General features: G+C 38.8%; 1 protein-coding gene across 2 annotated transcripts in view; it reads right to left on the bottom strand.

Annotated features, from left to right (window-relative positions):
* LOC130181737 (cilia- and flagella-associated protein 46) overlaps positions 1-17,004 on the bottom strand; it is a 48,754-nt gene extending 31,750 nt beyond the window's left edge. For both annotated transcript variants that reach the window (XR_008829625.1, XM_056396128.1), the window contains exons 1-19: positions 16,696-17,004; positions 16,497-16,618; positions 14,792-14,923; positions 14,429-14,493; positions 13,393-13,557; positions 13,014-13,137; positions 12,555-12,649; positions 11,497-11,649; positions 11,208-11,307; positions 10,698-10,796; positions 10,081-10,271; positions 9,465-9,690; positions 9,255-9,372; positions 7,246-7,375; positions 6,556-6,680; positions 6,096-6,214; positions 5,096-5,202; positions 3,241-3,453; positions 2,229-2,427 (exon numbers count right to left, since the gene is read on the bottom strand). Coding sequence is in view for 1 of the 2 variants with exons in the window: in XM_056396128.1 (XP_056252103.1) it covers positions 2,229-2,427; positions 3,241-3,453; positions 5,096-5,202; positions 6,096-6,214; positions 6,556-6,680; positions 7,246-7,375; positions 9,255-9,372; positions 9,465-9,690; positions 10,081-10,271; positions 10,698-10,796; positions 11,208-11,307; positions 11,497-11,649; positions 12,555-12,649; positions 13,014-13,137; positions 13,393-13,557; positions 14,429-14,493; positions 14,792-14,923; positions 16,497-16,618; positions 16,696-16,744 (2,532 nt within the window). In the remaining variant the exon portion in view is untranslated. The remainder of the gene's footprint in view (positions 1-2,228; positions 2,428-3,240; positions 3,454-5,095; positions 5,203-6,095; positions 6,215-6,555; positions 6,681-7,245; positions 7,376-9,254; positions 9,373-9,464; positions 9,691-10,080; positions 10,272-10,697; positions 10,797-11,207; positions 11,308-11,496; positions 11,650-12,554; positions 12,650-13,013; positions 13,138-13,392; positions 13,558-14,428; positions 14,494-14,791; positions 14,924-16,496; positions 16,619-16,695) is intronic.
* Between the last annotated feature and the right edge of the window lie 2,363 nt (positions 17,005-19,367).

The raw sequence follows: 19,367 nt of genomic DNA, 5'->3' as shown, positions 1-19,367 counted from the left end.
CTCTACACATGGGGCGCCTGCTTAGACCACTACGCCACACGACGCCCCACAACCTGAACTTTTTCTAGCCCTCTGCCAGCCTGTAAGCTGCAGATCTGAAACAAATACACAAAACACTCAAGACTTTTACAAGTCAGACACTGTATCTGACCCTGCTGTGGACGACTTATGAAAAATGTATTGGAAAGGCTTATTTTTTTATCTTCCCTTCAAAAAGGGGACGGATACAATGAAATTTAGTTAATAATTCACTGATAAAGTGACTTTCATCTGAAGTTAGAGCTGATATTCATGCTGGAACCTTTGATAGAAAAGGAGAAAAGAAATGGGGCTTAATTGGCAACAGTAGCAAAGAGAACAGAGATATCAAACTCCAGTGGCACAAAGAAACCCAGTCATGAAAGCTGCATGTGAGTGTGAACGCATGTGTGTGCTTGCATGGTCAGATGAGTAATGTATGTGAATGAATGAGATAACAAAAGACGCCCCGAGACTCTTCAACTTTTCACCTGTGATGCTTCAAAACGTGTCACAACTTAATGCTTCCTCAAAGGCCTCGTATTTCTTAGATACAGATGCAAAGAGATACTGAATGAATCCTGAACAATGTCTATCTAATCTATGACCTTTTCTTGCTTTAAGCGCTAAGCCTCAACATGTACAAAGTGGCCCTTTTCTTTGAAATATATTTCAGGGGGTAGCTGTACTAACAGCTTACTTACCAGCCACATTTTATGGAGGATGACAGTATCTGTATGATACTTACCTGTTTCATAATTCATAAAATTAAGAGAACCTTTGGAAGATTAAAAGTAACATTTGCTGGTTCAAACTGCGGTTAGAAAGGTGAAAAAAAAAATGGGACTGGAAAGTTGAAAACTTTCAAAGATTGCGTAAACTGTTTTGTGCATAATGTCTGCAGTGTAATATCTGTACAAAAGATTAAAATTTGAGTTTGTGATCATAATATATCCCCAAAGATTCAGCAAACGTCATTCAAAGATTATATACACACTCCTCAACACACTCCTTACAGCTCTTTTCAGAGATACCAATCTGTTCTTAAGCTTTGAATGTTGGGATTTCAGACTGTTTTGTTTTTACATTGGAAAGATCAGACAGTGAAAAAAGTGTCTCAAAACACCACAATCAGTCTGGGAGAGACTTGGCAGAGGGTCAAGCATGTATGCTTCAAATAATCAACAGATATCCAACTTCACATGTTTTGATTAATGTACATGCAGAAAAGCTGGTCACTGAGTTGTCATGATTTCATGTTGCATGATACTTGGAGGTTTCTCAACCCTGGGGAAAGTATTATAACATTTTCTCTCGACCTCAATCAAGAATGATTATTTCTTATCTTCTAGAGAAGTTTTGGACAAAATCAGTGATTGTGCAATTGTCCGTCCAATTTGAGTTTGTAGTTTTTCATCTTTATGCAAATATAGTGACTTAATTCATGATGTTGCAAATAATTGTGGATGTAGGGACTTTTAATACAAATATATGATTAAAAAAAGACATTTTTATGCAAATGTATAGTTATGTGTGCAGCTGTTATACAATTTATTATTTAGAAGGAATTTTGTATCCATGTGGATATCAATGTATCTGTAATGATTTATGCAAATATATGGTGCCATAAGCAAGTTTTATGCACATGTTGGTGTAGATGAATTAGTGTAGGTGGTAGTTCACACCTGCCACTGCAAAAGCCTAATGCTACAATAATGTAACTGAAACTTAACAAAACCATCCATCCATTTTCTACCGCTTATCCTGTAGTAGGGTCGCGGGGGGCCTGGAGCCTATCCCAGCATCTTTTTGGGCGAGAGGCGGGGTACGCCCTGGACAGGTCGCCAGTCCATCGCAGGGCAAACACTTAGAGATTCACACTCATAGCCACTCAATTTAGAGTATCCGATTAGCGTAGTCCCCATTTTGCATGTCTTTGGACTGTGGGAGGAAGCCGGAATACCCGGAGAGAACCCACACTGGCACAGGGAGAACATGCAAACTCCACACAGAAAGATCCCACGGCCGAGCCAGGACTCGAACCCGGAACCTTCTTGCTGTGAGGCGACAGCGCTAACCACTGCACCACCGTGCAGCCTTAACAAAACCAAAAATCACTATTCTCCATAAACACTTCTGTGGGGCTGATATGCATCAAATATATTAATTAAAGGTGCCCATCCTAATGCCACATACGCACACTAACATACCTCTAATGCCATGCGGACGTCCTGCTGAGCAGCAGGGTCTAAGAAAACAGTGGCAGTGGCAGCCTTCTCCATCCCCTTTTCAGCTCTGCTTTTGCTTTTGTCTCCTTGCAGGGCTTCTTCAACACTCTCTGGTCCACATAGAGGCTGGATCAAACCCCGGGCCACAGCATCACATAGCAGCACAACTAGGGCACGATTCCTGAGAAACACAATGTAAAGAACTCTCAAAAATGATGTTATCTGGCAAAAACAACGACAGGAAGTTGAGCTTGAAGGCATCTTTTCATACTTTAGTTTTTCCTAAAAGTATAAACCCTTACCACAAATTTGGACAGAAAAATGTATGTTACTCTACTGTCTACCGTCTACTGTATGTTATGTCACTGAAACTGAAAATTCACATAATTATTGTTATGCCCAAGGACAGTTTGGTCGGTTTGCATGAACATTCACTGCTTCTTTTCATAGTCAAAAATAAGAGCAGAGCTTAAACTGCCTCTCATTGTGTGAATTAGCTGTAATGCCATAGAGAATACATTTACAAACATTTTTCAGAAGTCAACTTTGACTATGCCTAAAGTGATTCTCTGAGGACAGGTGTACATATTGCTGTTATTAGCTGAAAAAGTAATAATTTTCATGTTTCACCTGCACTGAATGACTTTGCATCCACAGTAGCCCACTGAGGGTTGAGAAAATGACTGCTGGGCTGATGAAACTCTTTGAAAACCCACTGAGTAATTTAAAATATGTACAGTCATCAGTCTGAAAACAGCTATGTTGCATGTTTCTACGAATGCTGACATTTTGTGAATGAGTTTTTACCAAACGCATGTGATATTCAGGTTCCGACCTGTTTATAAAGAAGTTCATATCAACGTCATTCATGCATCAGAGGAGCAGCTTGGCTCTTTTTTAGTACAGGACCAAAATAAAATTTACAAAAACTACAGGCCAAACACCCTAACTACTCCCTATAACAGAATGATACTAGTTTATAAACCCAGCCTACCCAGTGAACTCTATCTTTCGTAGCATCTCCACCAGACTCTGGAAGGGGAGAAACAAGCACTGGTACTCGCCAGCTGCTAGTAAGTGGCTGCTGTAGTTCCACAGGTAAATGGCTGCATTTCCAACCACCCACGGCTCCCTGATCTCTGATCCGAGCTCCGCTGCCCGCAAGAAGTTGGAGGTGGCGTAGGCAGACAGAGCCTGGATCCAGTTTCTGGTTGAGGGAGGTAGAGAAGTACAGTGGAGAGTGGGAAAAAAGAGAGAGAGAGAAAATCGTGTTTGCTTTTGAGAGAAAGATACAGCAGTATAGTGGCCACATGGTGTCATCTTGAGTGAACTAAAGGTGAAAAAGTTGATGGATCTTTTAAAAAATTGCTTGTTTAAACTTATAATGCATGAGATTTTTACATGAATAGTTCCATTTGCTGAAGAAAAGTGGCATGCTTTTCTGACAGGTGTTTCTGCATGATGCAAATAGAAGAGTGGAACCCTACCATGACAATGTCAGATAGGTTATATCTAATGAGACATGCAACAGCAATTTGTTTGAGCACCTGGATGCACAGTGATAGCTCTCAGCCCCCGTAATGTAATGTGTTTTTCAGACAAAATTTCAAGCAAAGCAGAGTAGTGCAGTGGTTCCACTGCTGAATGTGTTATGTCAGTTCTTGTCCATTCAACAAATCGGCTGTTAAGACTCCTCCTTTGTATAATACAATAATGATTGTGATCCAAGGAGAAAATTTGCACATATAAAGCATTCTTAAAAAAAAAAAAAAAAAAAAAAAAAAGATTCTATCTTGGTCCAATGTCCATTTCTGAATCCCATAATCAATGGGCAAGAAAGCCAGCCTTGTCAGCATGACTCTGAGGTGATGGAGAAACAATACAATACAGCTAATGTGTGATCCTGGAGCTTTGTAGTGTATATCTACAACATCTTGGTCTTTACCTTTTGAAGATCACATAAATGATGCGTTTTTCATACCACATGACTGGGGTGTGAATGGTTTCAGATCTGGTATGTAGTTTTGGTTTAAGAGATAAAGAAAACACAGTTCAAGAGATTGTGTCATTTCCACCAGTGCCTATGATTATTTCTTGACCAGTTATGGAAATTCACTTACTTTAAAAGACTACTCACTAGGCCACTTAAAGAGCCACTGAAGCAGAAAATAATTCCCCTTTATACACACACCTATGGGAGATTTTGGACCAACATATTAGCCAGTACTCTCCACCAACATCATCGAAACCATCGAATCCACAGACTTGTAGAAACGATGCTAAGGAGCCCTTAATCTGTTCTGGTAGCACATGGTGGTCTAACACCTTACTAAGACACTTTATGTTGTTTTTTTTCTCCCATCTGTATATACATTGATAACCACACTAACGGAACAGCCACAGCTGATAAAGCACATAGATGCATTAATTAATAATGGAAAAACTTTTCGGACCTAAATAAAAAAATTTAAAAAATTTAAACCATAGGAAATCATAATTTTGTCCAAACAATTTGTCACATGTGGTAACAGAACAAAAGAAATGTGGATACACATTAGTCCCGTCCTATCAAACTTTTGTTTATTATTTTGATGCTTAATCTGCTGCTATAGCTATTCATAATTATAACCAAACTAACTAAACTCTAAATCTAAATTGTTAAATATGGTCACATAAAAGTATATAATATGACAACTTTTGATTTAAAATGAATAAAAAATGTATTAAATCTCTGATATTTAAATAATAAAGCAGAACCATACAGAACACCGAAAAAAGATATACAAAACAAACAAAATATTCTAGTTTTATGATGCAAAATTGTGTGTGTGTGCATATTGTGTTTTCACCTGTAAACAACCCAGTGTGGGTCCGCTTCAGACACACAAACCTCCTGTGGGGGGACAGCAGGGCTGTTAAGCTGCACTCCCTCCGTTAGCAGCTTTTGGACAGTGGCCTGAGCAAGACACAGTACATTAATTTCTCTACCTCAAAAGATAATATTAAAGGTGACTTCCTGTTTTGACAACTTCATAATAAAAGGAGAATAGAATACCTCCCACTATGGGAATGACAGCTTCTCTAGAGCCGTTAAATCTCAGCCATAGCAGATCAAAGAAAAAAGAAACTACTGGTGAGCTTTTCACTTCAGTGGCAGGCAACTCAGGTAAGACAAGAGGAAGCTGTCTTCATCATCAGAGTGAGAGGTACGTATCTTTTAATTTAATGAATTACAACCCTATTCCTAAAAAAATCATATCCATGTGTCATAGAACAAAGAGAGAAATACATGAGAGGAGCAGGCAAAGAGGCTGCAGTGTGAGTCAGTTTTTGCAAGGTCATGTAGTTGCTTTGGATAGTCGTCTCCATTTCCTTCAAAGTGCTGTCAAGTTAACATCTCTATGGACTTAATAAAGACTTGGAGCTGCAGGCTTGATGGGAAGTGTGATTACATAATAAGACAAGCTCATAAGACAAGCACAACAATTTCTGACTCCGACCAATCAACATCTACCTCACGGGCTTGTTTGGAATCCTTATAATGCTTGTCTACTACTGCAAGAAGTCTTTGTTTATGATTTCATATTTCAAAAGAGGAGTTCAAGATAAAAATTCAAATATAATATTCCTATTATGCATTTGTGAGCATCACCATCTCACTTCAATAAACATCTACACCCAAATAATTGAGATAAAAAGTTGGTAGAGCAGAAGATGTGAATGTAGTCTTTCCATTGCTCTTGGCAAATAATGTGGATTAACATGATGATCATAAAAGCTTTTGTGTCTGATCTGTAGAATAAAATTGATGAATTCCTACTGGGTGTATTAGGATGTAGGAGCACAAACCTCAGCACTGATGAAGTGGATTTCAGCTAAAAGGCGCAGGAAGTCCCTCATACAGGTTTGGCTTTCATTGCACCCATGAAGACATTCTGCACAGCTTTCCTCCTCCAAGCATGTACACTCTGCAGAGAATTAACAAAATCTGTGTTGACACACTGTTACAACCTCTACTATTACCACTACTTTGTGTCCATCTGTCTCTTTTCATTGGCAGTATCAAATTATACCTGATGTATACCAGATCCATTATATTTTTATGGATCTTATTCACACATGAACAATGAGCTACAATAATTTTATAATCCTGCTAATGATAACACGGCAGTTCTGCAAACTAAATCACACAGCAGTTATATATCTACATCTATGATTTCTCTTTAAATCATTCTAATACTGTCTCCCCTCAGCTTTATAAATATTTCTGGTTTGTTACATCAGTCTTCAGAATCATTCATTATCTTACTGTCAGCCTTGGAAATCTTCCATCTCCCATCATCGTAAAGCAAACAGAATCGACAAGCAGCTCGGCACACATCCCAAACTTCCTGTCTCCTGGCTGTCTTCACCAGTGTTGCCCACAACTTCATCCTTGAACAGCCAAGAAATAAAGAAAGCTTAGAGATGATTATTTTTTAAAACATGGAAGTCAGGGCAAGGGCACAGTCATATGCATATGATCTAAGGTTGCTTGTTTGCAGGGCAACAAGCAATAAACTTTTCCTTTGGGGAATCTTCAAGTCCTGATGGCTCTGCTCCCCTCTGACCATTAAGCCTGGCATTTCTGACGTACACACTTTTTAACTGTAATGATAGGGGTAAAACAGTGGGAAATCAACTATACACTCTGCATAAGGAGATATGCATAATAGAATGTTGCAAACTATTATATTCACACAACAACTTTAACTGCAGAGAGGAGCAATAGATCAAACATTCATTAGTATCTAATGTTCAGTAAAAGCATGGAGTAATAAATTCAACAAGGCATAAAAAGGCTGATTATACAGGCAATTTTCCAAACTGGGTTTCTGGGAAGCCTGACAGCTAAAAATAATTACAGAAAACTTTACATTGGCAAGAAGACAGAAAAAAAAGGCTTTTACTTGTATGCATACACATACATTCAAATGAATACATTTAAATGTACACACACCTCTCTGTGTTATCGGTGTCACTGCTTTGTCTAACCAGGTGTCCATCCACCTTCTGTAAAGATGTAGAGTGATGCTGAGCCTTCGCAGAGAGCTGAGCCACTGGTCCAGATCCAAGACTGCCTACGGGAACTAGACAGTTGTTGATGTATTGTTGCATAAGTCAAACTTCATTAATACTGTCAGGAAAACTTCTGTAAAGAATGAATCAAGGTTTCTGGCTATTGTGCAGAAGAAAAGGTCTAGTCATTGTGTTTCTCAACTTAGACCTAAATCATAGTTTATAATTTATAGAACATGGAATAAATCTGCACTCATATGCATAGTGAGAATTTTATCCTTTTGAGGAAGTTACATAATTATCCTTATTATGTCATGTCCATGTAAGCAATGAAATACAACTTGAGTAAACATCTTATTTCCAACACTTCCAACTCTTTCAAACAGGGTTGTTATTGATTGCTGTGTAATCAGATTAGACACGTAGGATTTAACAAAAAACAAAGAAACATATTCCAGATTTTCATTCAGACCCATCAACAGCAACAGGGGTATTTAAGCATTTTTTTTATGGACTGAATTATGACTACAGGTCTGTGACTTAAGTGTTTTAAAGAAGCAAATGGCTCCAGTGTCTGCAGGCATGCTCTGAGAGTTCAAATACACACACACCTCTCATTGATGAATGCCTGAGGAACAATACAAAATTGTGGCAGCATCATATGAAATTAATACATTTTTCTGTTCTCAAGGGTTACTTGGTGTGCTGGCTCTGAAGCTAAGAACACAACGATTAAAATGGTGTTCATCTCTGGGATGCTTGAGGTTTGTAGATGAAAACAAGAGGTGCCTCTAGGGACCAAAGCTTTTACCCATGCCTGCAGTTGAAACCCTTAGACTAGCTGATAGAGGCCAGTTCTTCCCTTGGTCATTAGGACTGCTGAGTGTTCATTTGCTGCTGTGGACCAAGGAGCCTGGAATGATTCTGAGATCAAAGGCTCTCCCCGGGCTCTCACCCTTCTGCTCCATGATCCACTGCACACAGTGGACACTGCTTCACTGTGAGCTACACTGGAACACACAGATTCTCTGAGAAATAGCACACAACCCTGCAACAAAGTTTAACGCTGTCACTGAGAGACTGTCCAGACTTAGAGATCAAGGAACAAATTGTCATACAAAACAGTGATCTGTGTTGTTCATTCAATTTTCACTCATAATCTGCAGGTAATCAGTGGCTGCTTCACTGAGACAGCAGCTCATTACACAATCAGTGCAGAGGACTGCCTTCCAGGGGCACTCTGCGAGTGAAGGAGAGCTCAGTCACCCAACACCTAAAACAAAAGTTTGATTATTCAATAATTTTTATTCCCTGTTCTGTGGGCCTGTTTATATTATTAATACAACAGGGCTAAATAAATTAACTTCAATGAAAAAAACAACACATAAATACAGTGTACCAAAGCCACCACAATGAGTGCAGTGAACGAGAGACGGAGGGATAGCTAAGTAGGACCGACCGGCATGTTCAGCAGAGGCTCAGAACCAAGCAGGTGGAGGCTGGAGAAAATGTGAACTGTAAATTTCTTATCAAAAGAACAAAATTTCCAACTTATAGCCCTTTTACAGTTGACTGAATGTGATGTTGAAATATAATGAATACAAAACCACCAGTCCTTCTCTCCGCACTGTTTGATGCTATAAAATACTCAGATACTTTTACTTTTTCTAATTTCTCCCTTAAATGTTTATGCATAAAGGAGAAAACTACACTTTGCTGCAGGCAGAATATACCTCAGATAAAAAGTATCTAGGTTATACTCTTCCAGGCCAGTAAACTGTCCGTTGGTTTAATGAAATGTTTGATTCCCGGTGCAGTAAAAGGGCTCAGTAAATATAAATGTGGGTTTCAAACTGTCCTCACAAGATAAGATATTTCAACTCAGAGATTCCTTAAGAGAATGTGATTGTGTCTTAGTGAAAACTGAAAGCAAAGATGAGAAATCTGTACTTGTGGAAGGGTTGTCTCCATCCAGAACCATCTGGAAATCATCAGGGGACAAAAGGAGACCCACTGCAACCAGGATGGGACGAGTGTCTGTCTTATCTTTAGGTTCCATGTCCCTGGCCTGAGGAAGAGAGAAACGTGTTGAATATCCAAGTTAACTTGCCACACAGTTAACTTACAGTCCAGAGTGTTTGATGCAAAGGGAATGAAAACCTGCTGCATAAGCATAGCAGCTTTGTCCTCGGTCCGGGAGGGTGTTTGGAAGAGGGTCCCTCTGAGCTGCAGGAGGCGCAAAGCTGATGACAGGCGTTCTCGTTGTGCCCCGTTATCCAGCAGCATGGCTTTCTGAAGCTGGGTCAAAGAAGCCTCCAGGCGCCCCTCCTCCTCTTCAATCACTGCCAGCTCTGAGTGGACTTGACAGCGCATCTCCAGCAACATACTGTGAAAATAACACACAAACACTTCCAGCATAAACTAATATGTTATCAAAGTAGCAAGTTGGGAGACTTTTGTCATCTTGAAAAATACCTATATGATGTCTCTCAGTAATTATAACAAAAGGCAACAGGAAAAAGAGCCTCTTTCTTACCATAAATGATAATAACAGCATTTATCTTGATCAAACTGTGAAACACATTTGAGCGGAAACATAACAGGCCCATAACAACATACTGTATACTGTATTAAAGGCAGTGCTGCTTTGGAAATGAATGTTGAATTAGGCCACATTTTTTTGTAAACATAATTAACAGTGAAGTGCAAACACATCAATAAAAACTAAATCAAGATATATACACATAACACTGTCATCATGATAAAAGGTGGAAACCTCTGCATGTCTTCCAGTGCTTGCACCACTTTGAGCAGAGGTGTCTTGATGCATTTCCTGAGGTTGTGCTGCAAAAGGGGCAGGCAGAATCTCCACTGGGTAGCACACACTGCCTGCACAGCCTCAGGGTCCCCCTCTCTCACTGCAGTCTGCAGCCACTTATCCAGCTTGTCTATCTCCTTCAGCCGGGCCTGTGGGATAAAAACTACAGATTGAGAATCTCTACTATAGCAATGATAGCACAACACCTCTATGTACTTGGCAAGTCGACTTGGATTGAATTGGATTAAATATGTGGTGCCAATTTTTAAACTTAAGTTTTCACACCAAATACTATATGGTATGAAATGAGATTACACAATCCTTCTTCCCCAAGATTTTGTTCTTGTCAGAGAAAAAAACTCTTGGGTCAGCAGTTCCTTAAATCAGGGACACCTATTCAAGTGAAGGGGATTTCTGGATTCACTGCCTTTAAACTTATTGAACTACCTATTAAAGAATAGGATTACAGAAATATTATTGAACAGTGAATTATGTCCCTGCCAATGGGTCCAATGCCTGCATTATAACATGCAGCGGAAACACATGGCTAATAATTCGTGTCTATGATCGAGCACCTCCACACTGGCTTTGGAATAGACATTCATCTTCTCCGCTTTCTTCAGGAGGTTGATTTCACAGTTGATACATTCCATTATTAAGCGCTGGCCAATGCTCTGAAAAAGACAGACACACATGTGATTTCAGAAGTCAGCATTCTGCAGTGCATGGAAAAGAGAATGAGACTACAAATTATTCAGTCAAATTTTATGCCAACACATCTGGCACATGCAATGTTGCTAATTATATTATCGTTTCACCTAATTTGCCTTAAAGAAAAAGGGGCAAATTTCTGAAAAACCTGCATACTTTTCTGTGAAATAAATTCTCCATGGCTGAGAGACATCAAAACCATGCAGCAACCTCTTGGGCATGAGCTCAGCTAATTAATCCAATCTATTGTCAGGAGCCTACTTAAGAGGGGATGTCAAATTCCATGCATAAATTTGCATGTTTTCATAGTATGTACAGTTACAGCATGGCGCCATGCTACTGCCTGAGGTTTTAAAAGAATATCGGACACTCACAGCCTCTCTTGCCAACTTTAGCTCTTTCAAACAGTCGGCAGCTACTTTCTGATGCTTCACTTGCAAGGCCAGCAGAGCCAACTCCAGGAGGAAGGCAACTCTGCAAATCCCAGATAAAACATAATTTATACAATTCACAACACTGCAGTACAGTAATCTGAGTCATGTACTGCCCTTTGGATATCCATATGTGGGTTTTTGGTGTTGGAAGGTTTAGGAGGAGGACAGGGAGCAACAAAGGTAAGCTTGCTGGGTAGGTGATTTGATCGGGACACTTTGGGTCACAGACCTGTCAGCTGGTTGGATGGGGATTGGGCTCTGAAGAGGGCTAAGGTTCATGGTCGTAGTGGATGTTTTCGTACAATCCACCAGGAGATGGAAAATCTCCTCAAGCTTGGCAGAATCCTCTTTTGTCAGCTCATCCTTATTTATTTCTCCCAACCTGGTAGAAACAACAGGAAAACGTGTCTTTGGATATTAATATACGCTTATGCTCTTATGCATCCAGGAGAATGCATGCAAGTGTATTTTAATTTGCCCTCTAATATACTCACACCAAACCATGCATAAAGCTTAGGCAAAATAACCTATATGATGCTGACGAAGGCTGGGTCAGGCTGAGTCATACTGTCAACGTTTATAGCTGAGCCGAAAAGCCATAAGGAGCTCTGACATGTTGAGTACATGCCTGCAGAAAAGTGGGGGCTGGGTTCGTACTATAGTATGCCACACTATAGGCCATGGTGCTATACTATCAATGTACACAGGCAGAAAAACCTGTCCACTACGGGACGCCACAGACTAAGCTGACAGCCAGTGGATCACTCGACTATTGACCCAGGTTTAATGTTTGTACAGCTTCCACGTTAGCTGAAGGAATTAAAGCTTCAGGATCATAAACACATCGATATCACTCTGTCAGTCCTGAAGCTTAAGAAAACATAGCATATATAAAAATACACTTTGCAGGTTACAAATACAGAATGGTAGACTTAAAAAAACATGTCCTTGATTTCACCATTAATAAAGTCATAAACGGTTATGAGTCAGCTTGCCTCTATAATTAGCATTCTAAAAAAGTAAACATGCAATCAATCAATAAAACACATGCTTTAAAAGTGTTTTGCCTCCACAATTGTTAAAAGCAAATACTATTAAAGCAGATCAAGGGCTTGTTTTCTTGGACAACTCCAGCACAACTTGTTTATCTTAGCTGCAGATAAATGGAATTGGCTTTTAACATGACAGCATGAAAACAATGCTTTCTGCAAAACAATCCCGCAGCAAAGTTAGAGCAAAAGAAAAAAATAACCTTTACTTAAATATAACAGAGAACTCTTTGCTTACTTTTTAAATTCCTGTATTTTGTAAATGACTGCTAAGGTGGTATTCTGCCTGCTCATTTCAATGAGGACATTACTCTCTCTCAGATTGTGTTGTACCTGAGAAGAGAAGAGTAAAGGTAGACATCACACTTTATTTATCAACCTAAAATGTGTCAATAATAGGTCTACTGTACTCAAAATAAAACTCAATTAACTGCATAAAAAGTAGTGCAAAGATAGCTACTTTCTAAACTGGTATAGGGTCAGGGTTGAAGAGGATAATTACAAATAATAGATATAATAGATGTATTTCCATATTTGCAAATTTTAGATACATTGAAAGATTAAATGCTATTTTGTGGGGTCAGACATTGTTTTTATGTTGTTAACAAAAAACACCCTAAAAACTCATTAATTGTGTTACATTGTGTTAATTCTTAAATCTTATACTTTTAGTAAGTGACAAAGAAATGCTGTTTACCAGTAATATAAAGAGTCTTGGATAAAGATGTGGGGTATGTGACTTCATCAATTCTTCTGTAACTTTGGCAAAACTTGCAGCATCCTCCATTTTCCCTGAGTCAACAAGACATTTGATGAGGTGCCTGAATAGAAACAAAGAAAAAAATTTAACTGCGAAAGAACAGTGTCTTGTAACCTTCAAGGTTTACTGGGTTAATTCCACAAAATATGGAAATGGTGCCATGATGTTAGTTTTACAAGAGTTGTCTCCACTGAAGTATTCACTTAACTATTGTACATCCAACACAATCCAGTGAAATGAAATATAATAGCCCTTCAGAATCAGGACTCGACTTATTCATAAAGGGGAAGTAAGAGAGCATTGTGGGGTCACTTGCATCATGAGTTCAGCCCTCCAGCTGTGGTCTTGGTCTGCTACCTCCTCGAGACTTTGGACCACTTGCCGGAAGGAGGGAACCAGGTGTAGGCGCTGCCCTGGCTGCAGGAGGGGACGCACTGTCTGGAAATATAGCACTGAGGCATTGAACACCATGAAATGGTATCTGTAAGACACAAACCACATGCAGAAGTAAGCACAGAGCCCTGAATTATTTATATGATGCACATGCAACCCATTTCATCTCTTAATAAAACTCAATTCAGACCTAATGTCAACTCTGTATGGTGTAGTCCTGTGAATTGCAAATGGGTGTGGATTAACATATGGTCCAAAGAGCCACAGGAGTGCACCCTGTATAAGCCTTTCTATGTGAAATAAGGGAAATTTATGAATTCAAGGCGCTGTTTAAGAGAAAACGTGTGAACAGACTGTTTGAGTGCTGCTAATTTATTCACCAGAGAATGTGTTGAACATTAGTCTGGGCTGGATGTGTTAGATATGTATTCTCTTTGGTGTTAATTGGGATTGCTCATTCAGCTCTTTTATTGACAGGTTATGAGTTCATTAGCAAAGAGATTTAGTGCTGATAGCTTGCAAAGGCTGCTCCAGTATCTCCAAAGACATATTTCCGTGCAAGGAACAAGGAAACTTGTCTTTCACAATTTCTACTATTAAATCTATATTTATCACGCCTTTCACTGTGCTCACAGACACTTCAAAATAGCTGTTAAAATGTAGAGGATTATGTGCTGAATATCATACACTTGTGAGTAAGAGGTCAGAGCGAAGCATGAAGAATCTTGTAATATTTCAACAATGTTCTTTTAAACCGTCATGTCCCAGGATGTCTTTATGCAGCAGTCAGAACCCTCATAACATGAAACATATTCACTGTTCTGAACATTTCACTTTCATCTTATTTTTTACAGGTGTAACTGGCAAAATGTAAATATCAGAGATGATAAACTGTACATAACATACACTGGTCCTCAACTTTCTTGACAAGCCAAGCACACATCTAAGAGGTTACATACCTTGGTTCCTGCTTTGAAATTTCAATTGCTTTAAGAAAATACATCACAGCCTCTTCAAAGTCTTCCTAAGACAGAAAATAATGCATAGAGGGAGGTGAGAAGTGTCATATCAGACAAACATACAAAGATCCGACAAACAGTGTAAAAAGACAAAGGGCAACATGCATTAAAGACTGAACCAAAGTGTGAAAAAAAATGGTTAAAACGGCAGAGTTTGTTTATGACGCTAGGATATCTGCTCCATTTTTAGTGCAAAGAAGAGCAGTATATACTATAATGGTGTAAATGTGTATACCTCATTGGCACAGACACAAAAACACACACAACCCCATTGAGGAGATGTGTCCAATTTACTGTCCTCACCACACTCCCAGTGGCCGGTGGAGACTTCAGCTGGCCCTGGCAGAGGTAGGCTCGACACAGAAATTGATTAGCCGGCGGATTCCCTTCAAAGTACATCTTTAGACACGCTGCGCTTATCTCCAAACAACCCAGCTGAAAACACAGAGAAAGAGATACACAAAGGCCAAAAAAAATAAAATCATGATCAAATCAAGAAACCAGTGAAACTTAACACTAATGAACTTTGAATCAGTGTGTTGGAAAATGTCTTTATGCAACAGGAATATTCATGATTCTCTAGAAAACTGAAGAATGTAATGTAGTTATGCTGAGGATGAAGACTAATTCAGTATTCACTTAAGCCTGAGACTTCAAGGCAAACTTGCTGTATGATATAAAGAAGAGAGAACAAATCACATTATGGAATAGCACTGTGTTTCATTATTCAAATATGTTTCCCTTGCCCCAGGACAGTTCACTCTACAATACTGAATATTCATTACTATTCCCTAATGGGAGAATCGTTAAATTTAGCAAACTAAAGTTACTATACAAAAACAGTGACATAATGACATCTGTGATAAGACTCTTCTCGGAGAGGGGTTTTGCAGAGGTTTTATTTCCATGATTTCCTACATCAGTACCTGTAAATACAAAACAAGGCATTGGTGTTAATCAACCATCAGCCTCAAAATGATCCAGATCCTGCTGTCAAACCCAAAAAATCCTCTCTACATGTAGTTAATGTCACTAATAATTTAGGAACCTCCACAGAAGAAGATGCCTACACATCATCACAGAGCAGGTATTTACTAACATAAACGAGCTCCACATTTTTCACAGTCAGATGTAAATCTTTCATTCTTAGAGACTGCTTGAAGCCTCATTTCTTTTGTGACATCTCTGCAGTTATGAACTCCTCATAACGGGACAACACTCCTCACAGCACTTGGAGGACAAGGTTGAAGGCACATTCATAGCATGTGTTTTCTCAGATCAATCTTTCACACAGAGGATTTCAGCATCAGTCTAAGGTTGAGTGTAGGCCAATGTGTAGGCATAATTTGGCTCCTTAATTTAGGTCTACCCATGGTATGAAGCTCATGACATCATGTCATTTAGACAGTGGGCATTTTTAGTAATTTTATTCCTCTAAATTAACATTGTATTTAGTAGAATTTCACATAATTAAGAAAATTATGTTCATACAGTATAGGTATTCAGACTTCAAGACTGTACTGTACTGTCTTCAAGACCCAAGACTTCTTGAGATTTTGGAGATTCTAAATAAACTTGGTACTGGCAATGTCATAGGCAAACTTGGCATTTACAGTTTATCATAAACTTCATATTGTACGTGTAATTTGGGAAAATAATTAACACCTAGTATAACTGTTCACTAGGCCTGTTAGTTTTCCTACCAAACAAGACAAAGCCACCCCCTCTCCATAGAACATACTATGCTGTTGAGAACTGTGAATGTGTTATCTTAATAAAGGGACACTATAAAAATGATAGTATTTGAATGACATTTTTTCCTAGGAAACCACTGACTCATAAAATACAGCGTGTCCTCCATCCCCATGTCCTTAGCCACACACTTAACGCATCTGATTCAGAGCCTGTTATCCAGTAAAATCCTGGGCACGACCCTGCTGACAGTATGTTGATGAAGTCTACGTTCAGAAGATCCTTACACTGAGCCACCCCCGCCTAAAAGTCTCACCTGAAGAGCTGATTCCGAACAAACGACGTACAACTCAGGGGCAATGCGTGGAGTTGGTCCGCTGGTTTCAGCTGCTGTCATGTCTTTGATTAAATGGTAGGCCGACTGCAGAGCTCCAGGGTCTGTGTGAAAGAACCACGGTGAGCATAGCTTACTTTTACAACTCTCGTGATTACCCCTGAATTATTACATCACAAACCTTGTTGCGCCTTTGCCTTAGTTAAATACTGACGAATGTCCAGGTCCATATCTGGTGACAGTTATTTGTGTATAGGCTAACGTTAACTGGCTAACGTAAAACTAATAGGCTAACACCGGGTTTTAACGCTAATGTTAGCGCTACCCCATTAACTAGTAACTGAGTTGTCAAGAAAATGCGAAATTGTCGAACAAGTACATAAACTACATGATAATTTGTTAAATTTGGTGTTAATGTAAATATGCCGCTTATTAGTTTCTTAAATGAACAATTTGGCCTATGTCGACAGCACTACTAGACCTGACACTGAACTATTCCACCATCCGTGTTTGTAGTTAGGGAGCGTTACTAGGCAACCGGGGACCGGGCTTGGAGTACGGTAACCAAACGGGACAAAAAGGCTGTCACTCGTTGCTTTAACACGAACGACATGTTTTAAAATTGATTATAATTATAATGTCATTACCCTAAATTGACCCTGACTACCAGTTACAGTTTAAATACATATTGTAATTTCTAACTGCATGACACTGTAGGGTCTCTGAGTAGCTTCTTCAGCAGCAGACTTTTACATCCTCGCTGTAAGAAGGAGAGGTTCCGCAGGTCCTTCATTCCAGCAGCTGTCCGACTCCACAACTCCTGCTCTTCCTGACCATGTGCAAACTTGCACTTTTTCATGTACATATCGTGTGTATTGTGTATATTGTATTTATTAGTGTATATTTGGTGTATTTTTGATGTATATTTCCATAGATGTTTATTCTATAGATGTTTATTTTCTGCTGTGGTAAATGAATTTCCCAGTTGTGGGATTAATAAAGTTAATCTAATCTAATCTAACCTAAAATACTTTATTGGCATAAATTATACATTTTATTTGGGAAAAATAATTAAAAAAATATATTAAAAAATATATAATAATATAAATAATATAAATATATAATACACCCCCCCTCCACCACCATCACCACCACTACCACCCCACCCCCCCTTACATACACATACACACAGACATGGGTACAAAAAGCACCTCTTCATGCCTGTGGTCCCAACGCTTCTTAACTTCAAAGTGCATCATTAGAAATCAGGCCACTCAGTGTGCAAATATAATTTACTTGGTCAAACCAAATACCACTACTGATGTGACAGGGGACAAAGTAGTCAGGCAAAGCAAACTACTCTGGCTCTCTCCCTATAATGGACTTGGGATTCCTAGTTTGAGGTTTTAATGACAGAGTCATGTATTACCTGCCAGTATTTCAAAGCAGCATAGATAGCTCTGCAGTGGCCCTCAAGCAAATTTGTTAAGCAGTTCATTGTGGGATCTGTCTAAAAATACACACAAAGAGAATATTCACCCTTTGGAAGGCTTTAAATGCGAAATATATAATTATTTTCTGCAAGAGATTTTTCCTCTGCCACTTGACCTACTTAATGGTTTGAGTTAGTGCTTTTATTTGTTGTTTAAAATTTCTGTCATGTCATATGGTGCTTTTGATTATACGTATAAGTAAATATAAGGGATATGATTTAGAACAAAACCTCTGTGGACAACACTTGGCCTGGTGTGATTTGGTCAGGTGTACTCATACAAATACTTAAAACATGTTTCAGGAGTATAATGTAAGCACTTTGAATCAGTGCATTATAAAGTACCTGCAATTACATGTTCTCAAAATTAATCATTGACCAACCCATCACCTATAAATTCTTAGTGAAACAGACTTGAGTCCAAACATTCACATTCATTAATGCACAGAAAAAGTATTTTCATAGCAATAGAGGGTGTGGCTGCCTTCACCAATCAGTAGCCAGGCATCATGGCCAACACAGATGGTGCGATATGATGATGAATAGGCTCAAAAAATGCTAAATGTGCTTGTTTAGGCTGTAATCCAGTATATTCCAACAATACATCTGCTCTGCTATATATTTTACAAGAATCTTTATTATTGTATAATCCTATGCCCAATCCTAATTGATATAATATATTATATAGCTACGATCTCATAAAGTTCAATTAATATCTGCAACTGTGGAAAAAAAATCTAGAAAGCAGGACTTAAGCTTCACCATGTAGTGTCAAGACAAACCTCATTCACAGGGGAAATATTTACCCAAACTAGCTTTTTGAAACAGACAGAATGACAGTTATAAAATAGAATATGTGCCAATATCCCAAGAAAAACAACCAGGACATTTTCATTGTGTACACACAATATCTGACTTTAATTCACTGTCATCTCACAAAGAAAGACTTAACTGTCTAGGCTTAAATGACTAACAAGCCTGGGCTCTTTTCAGAGTTTAATCTAAGGAACTGAAAAGTGAGTTGAAATTCAATCCAATGTATAAATGCTAAGCTCCAGTCAGGGCTCAATAGCAGATTTAATTCCATTCAGCTTCTGTTTACACAGTCTATTTTTCTGAGATGCAGTATGTTTGGGCCATGGTCTCTCATAAAATTAGAAAGGAAATTGAAATGCCATTAAGTGATGATCCATGAGTTGTGTTTGTGAGTTATCTTTGGACCAGTGCACAGACACTAGCCACAGTTAATGAGGATATAACCACATGACACAATCTTGTCAGTAGTGCCGATGCACACCAAGGGTGGAGAACAAAGATAAACAATGCAGCACCAGTAGTGAAATTACATTAATCATCCCAGT

This window comes from Seriola aureovittata, chromosome 14 (genome assembly GCF_021018895.1).
Source record: "Seriola aureovittata isolate HTS-2021-v1 ecotype China chromosome 14, ASM2101889v1, whole genome shotgun sequence".
Taxonomy (NCBI): Eukaryota; Metazoa; Chordata; class Actinopteri; order Carangiformes; family Carangidae; genus Seriola; species Seriola aureovittata.
This window is presented reverse-complemented; position numbering and strand designations above follow the sequence as displayed.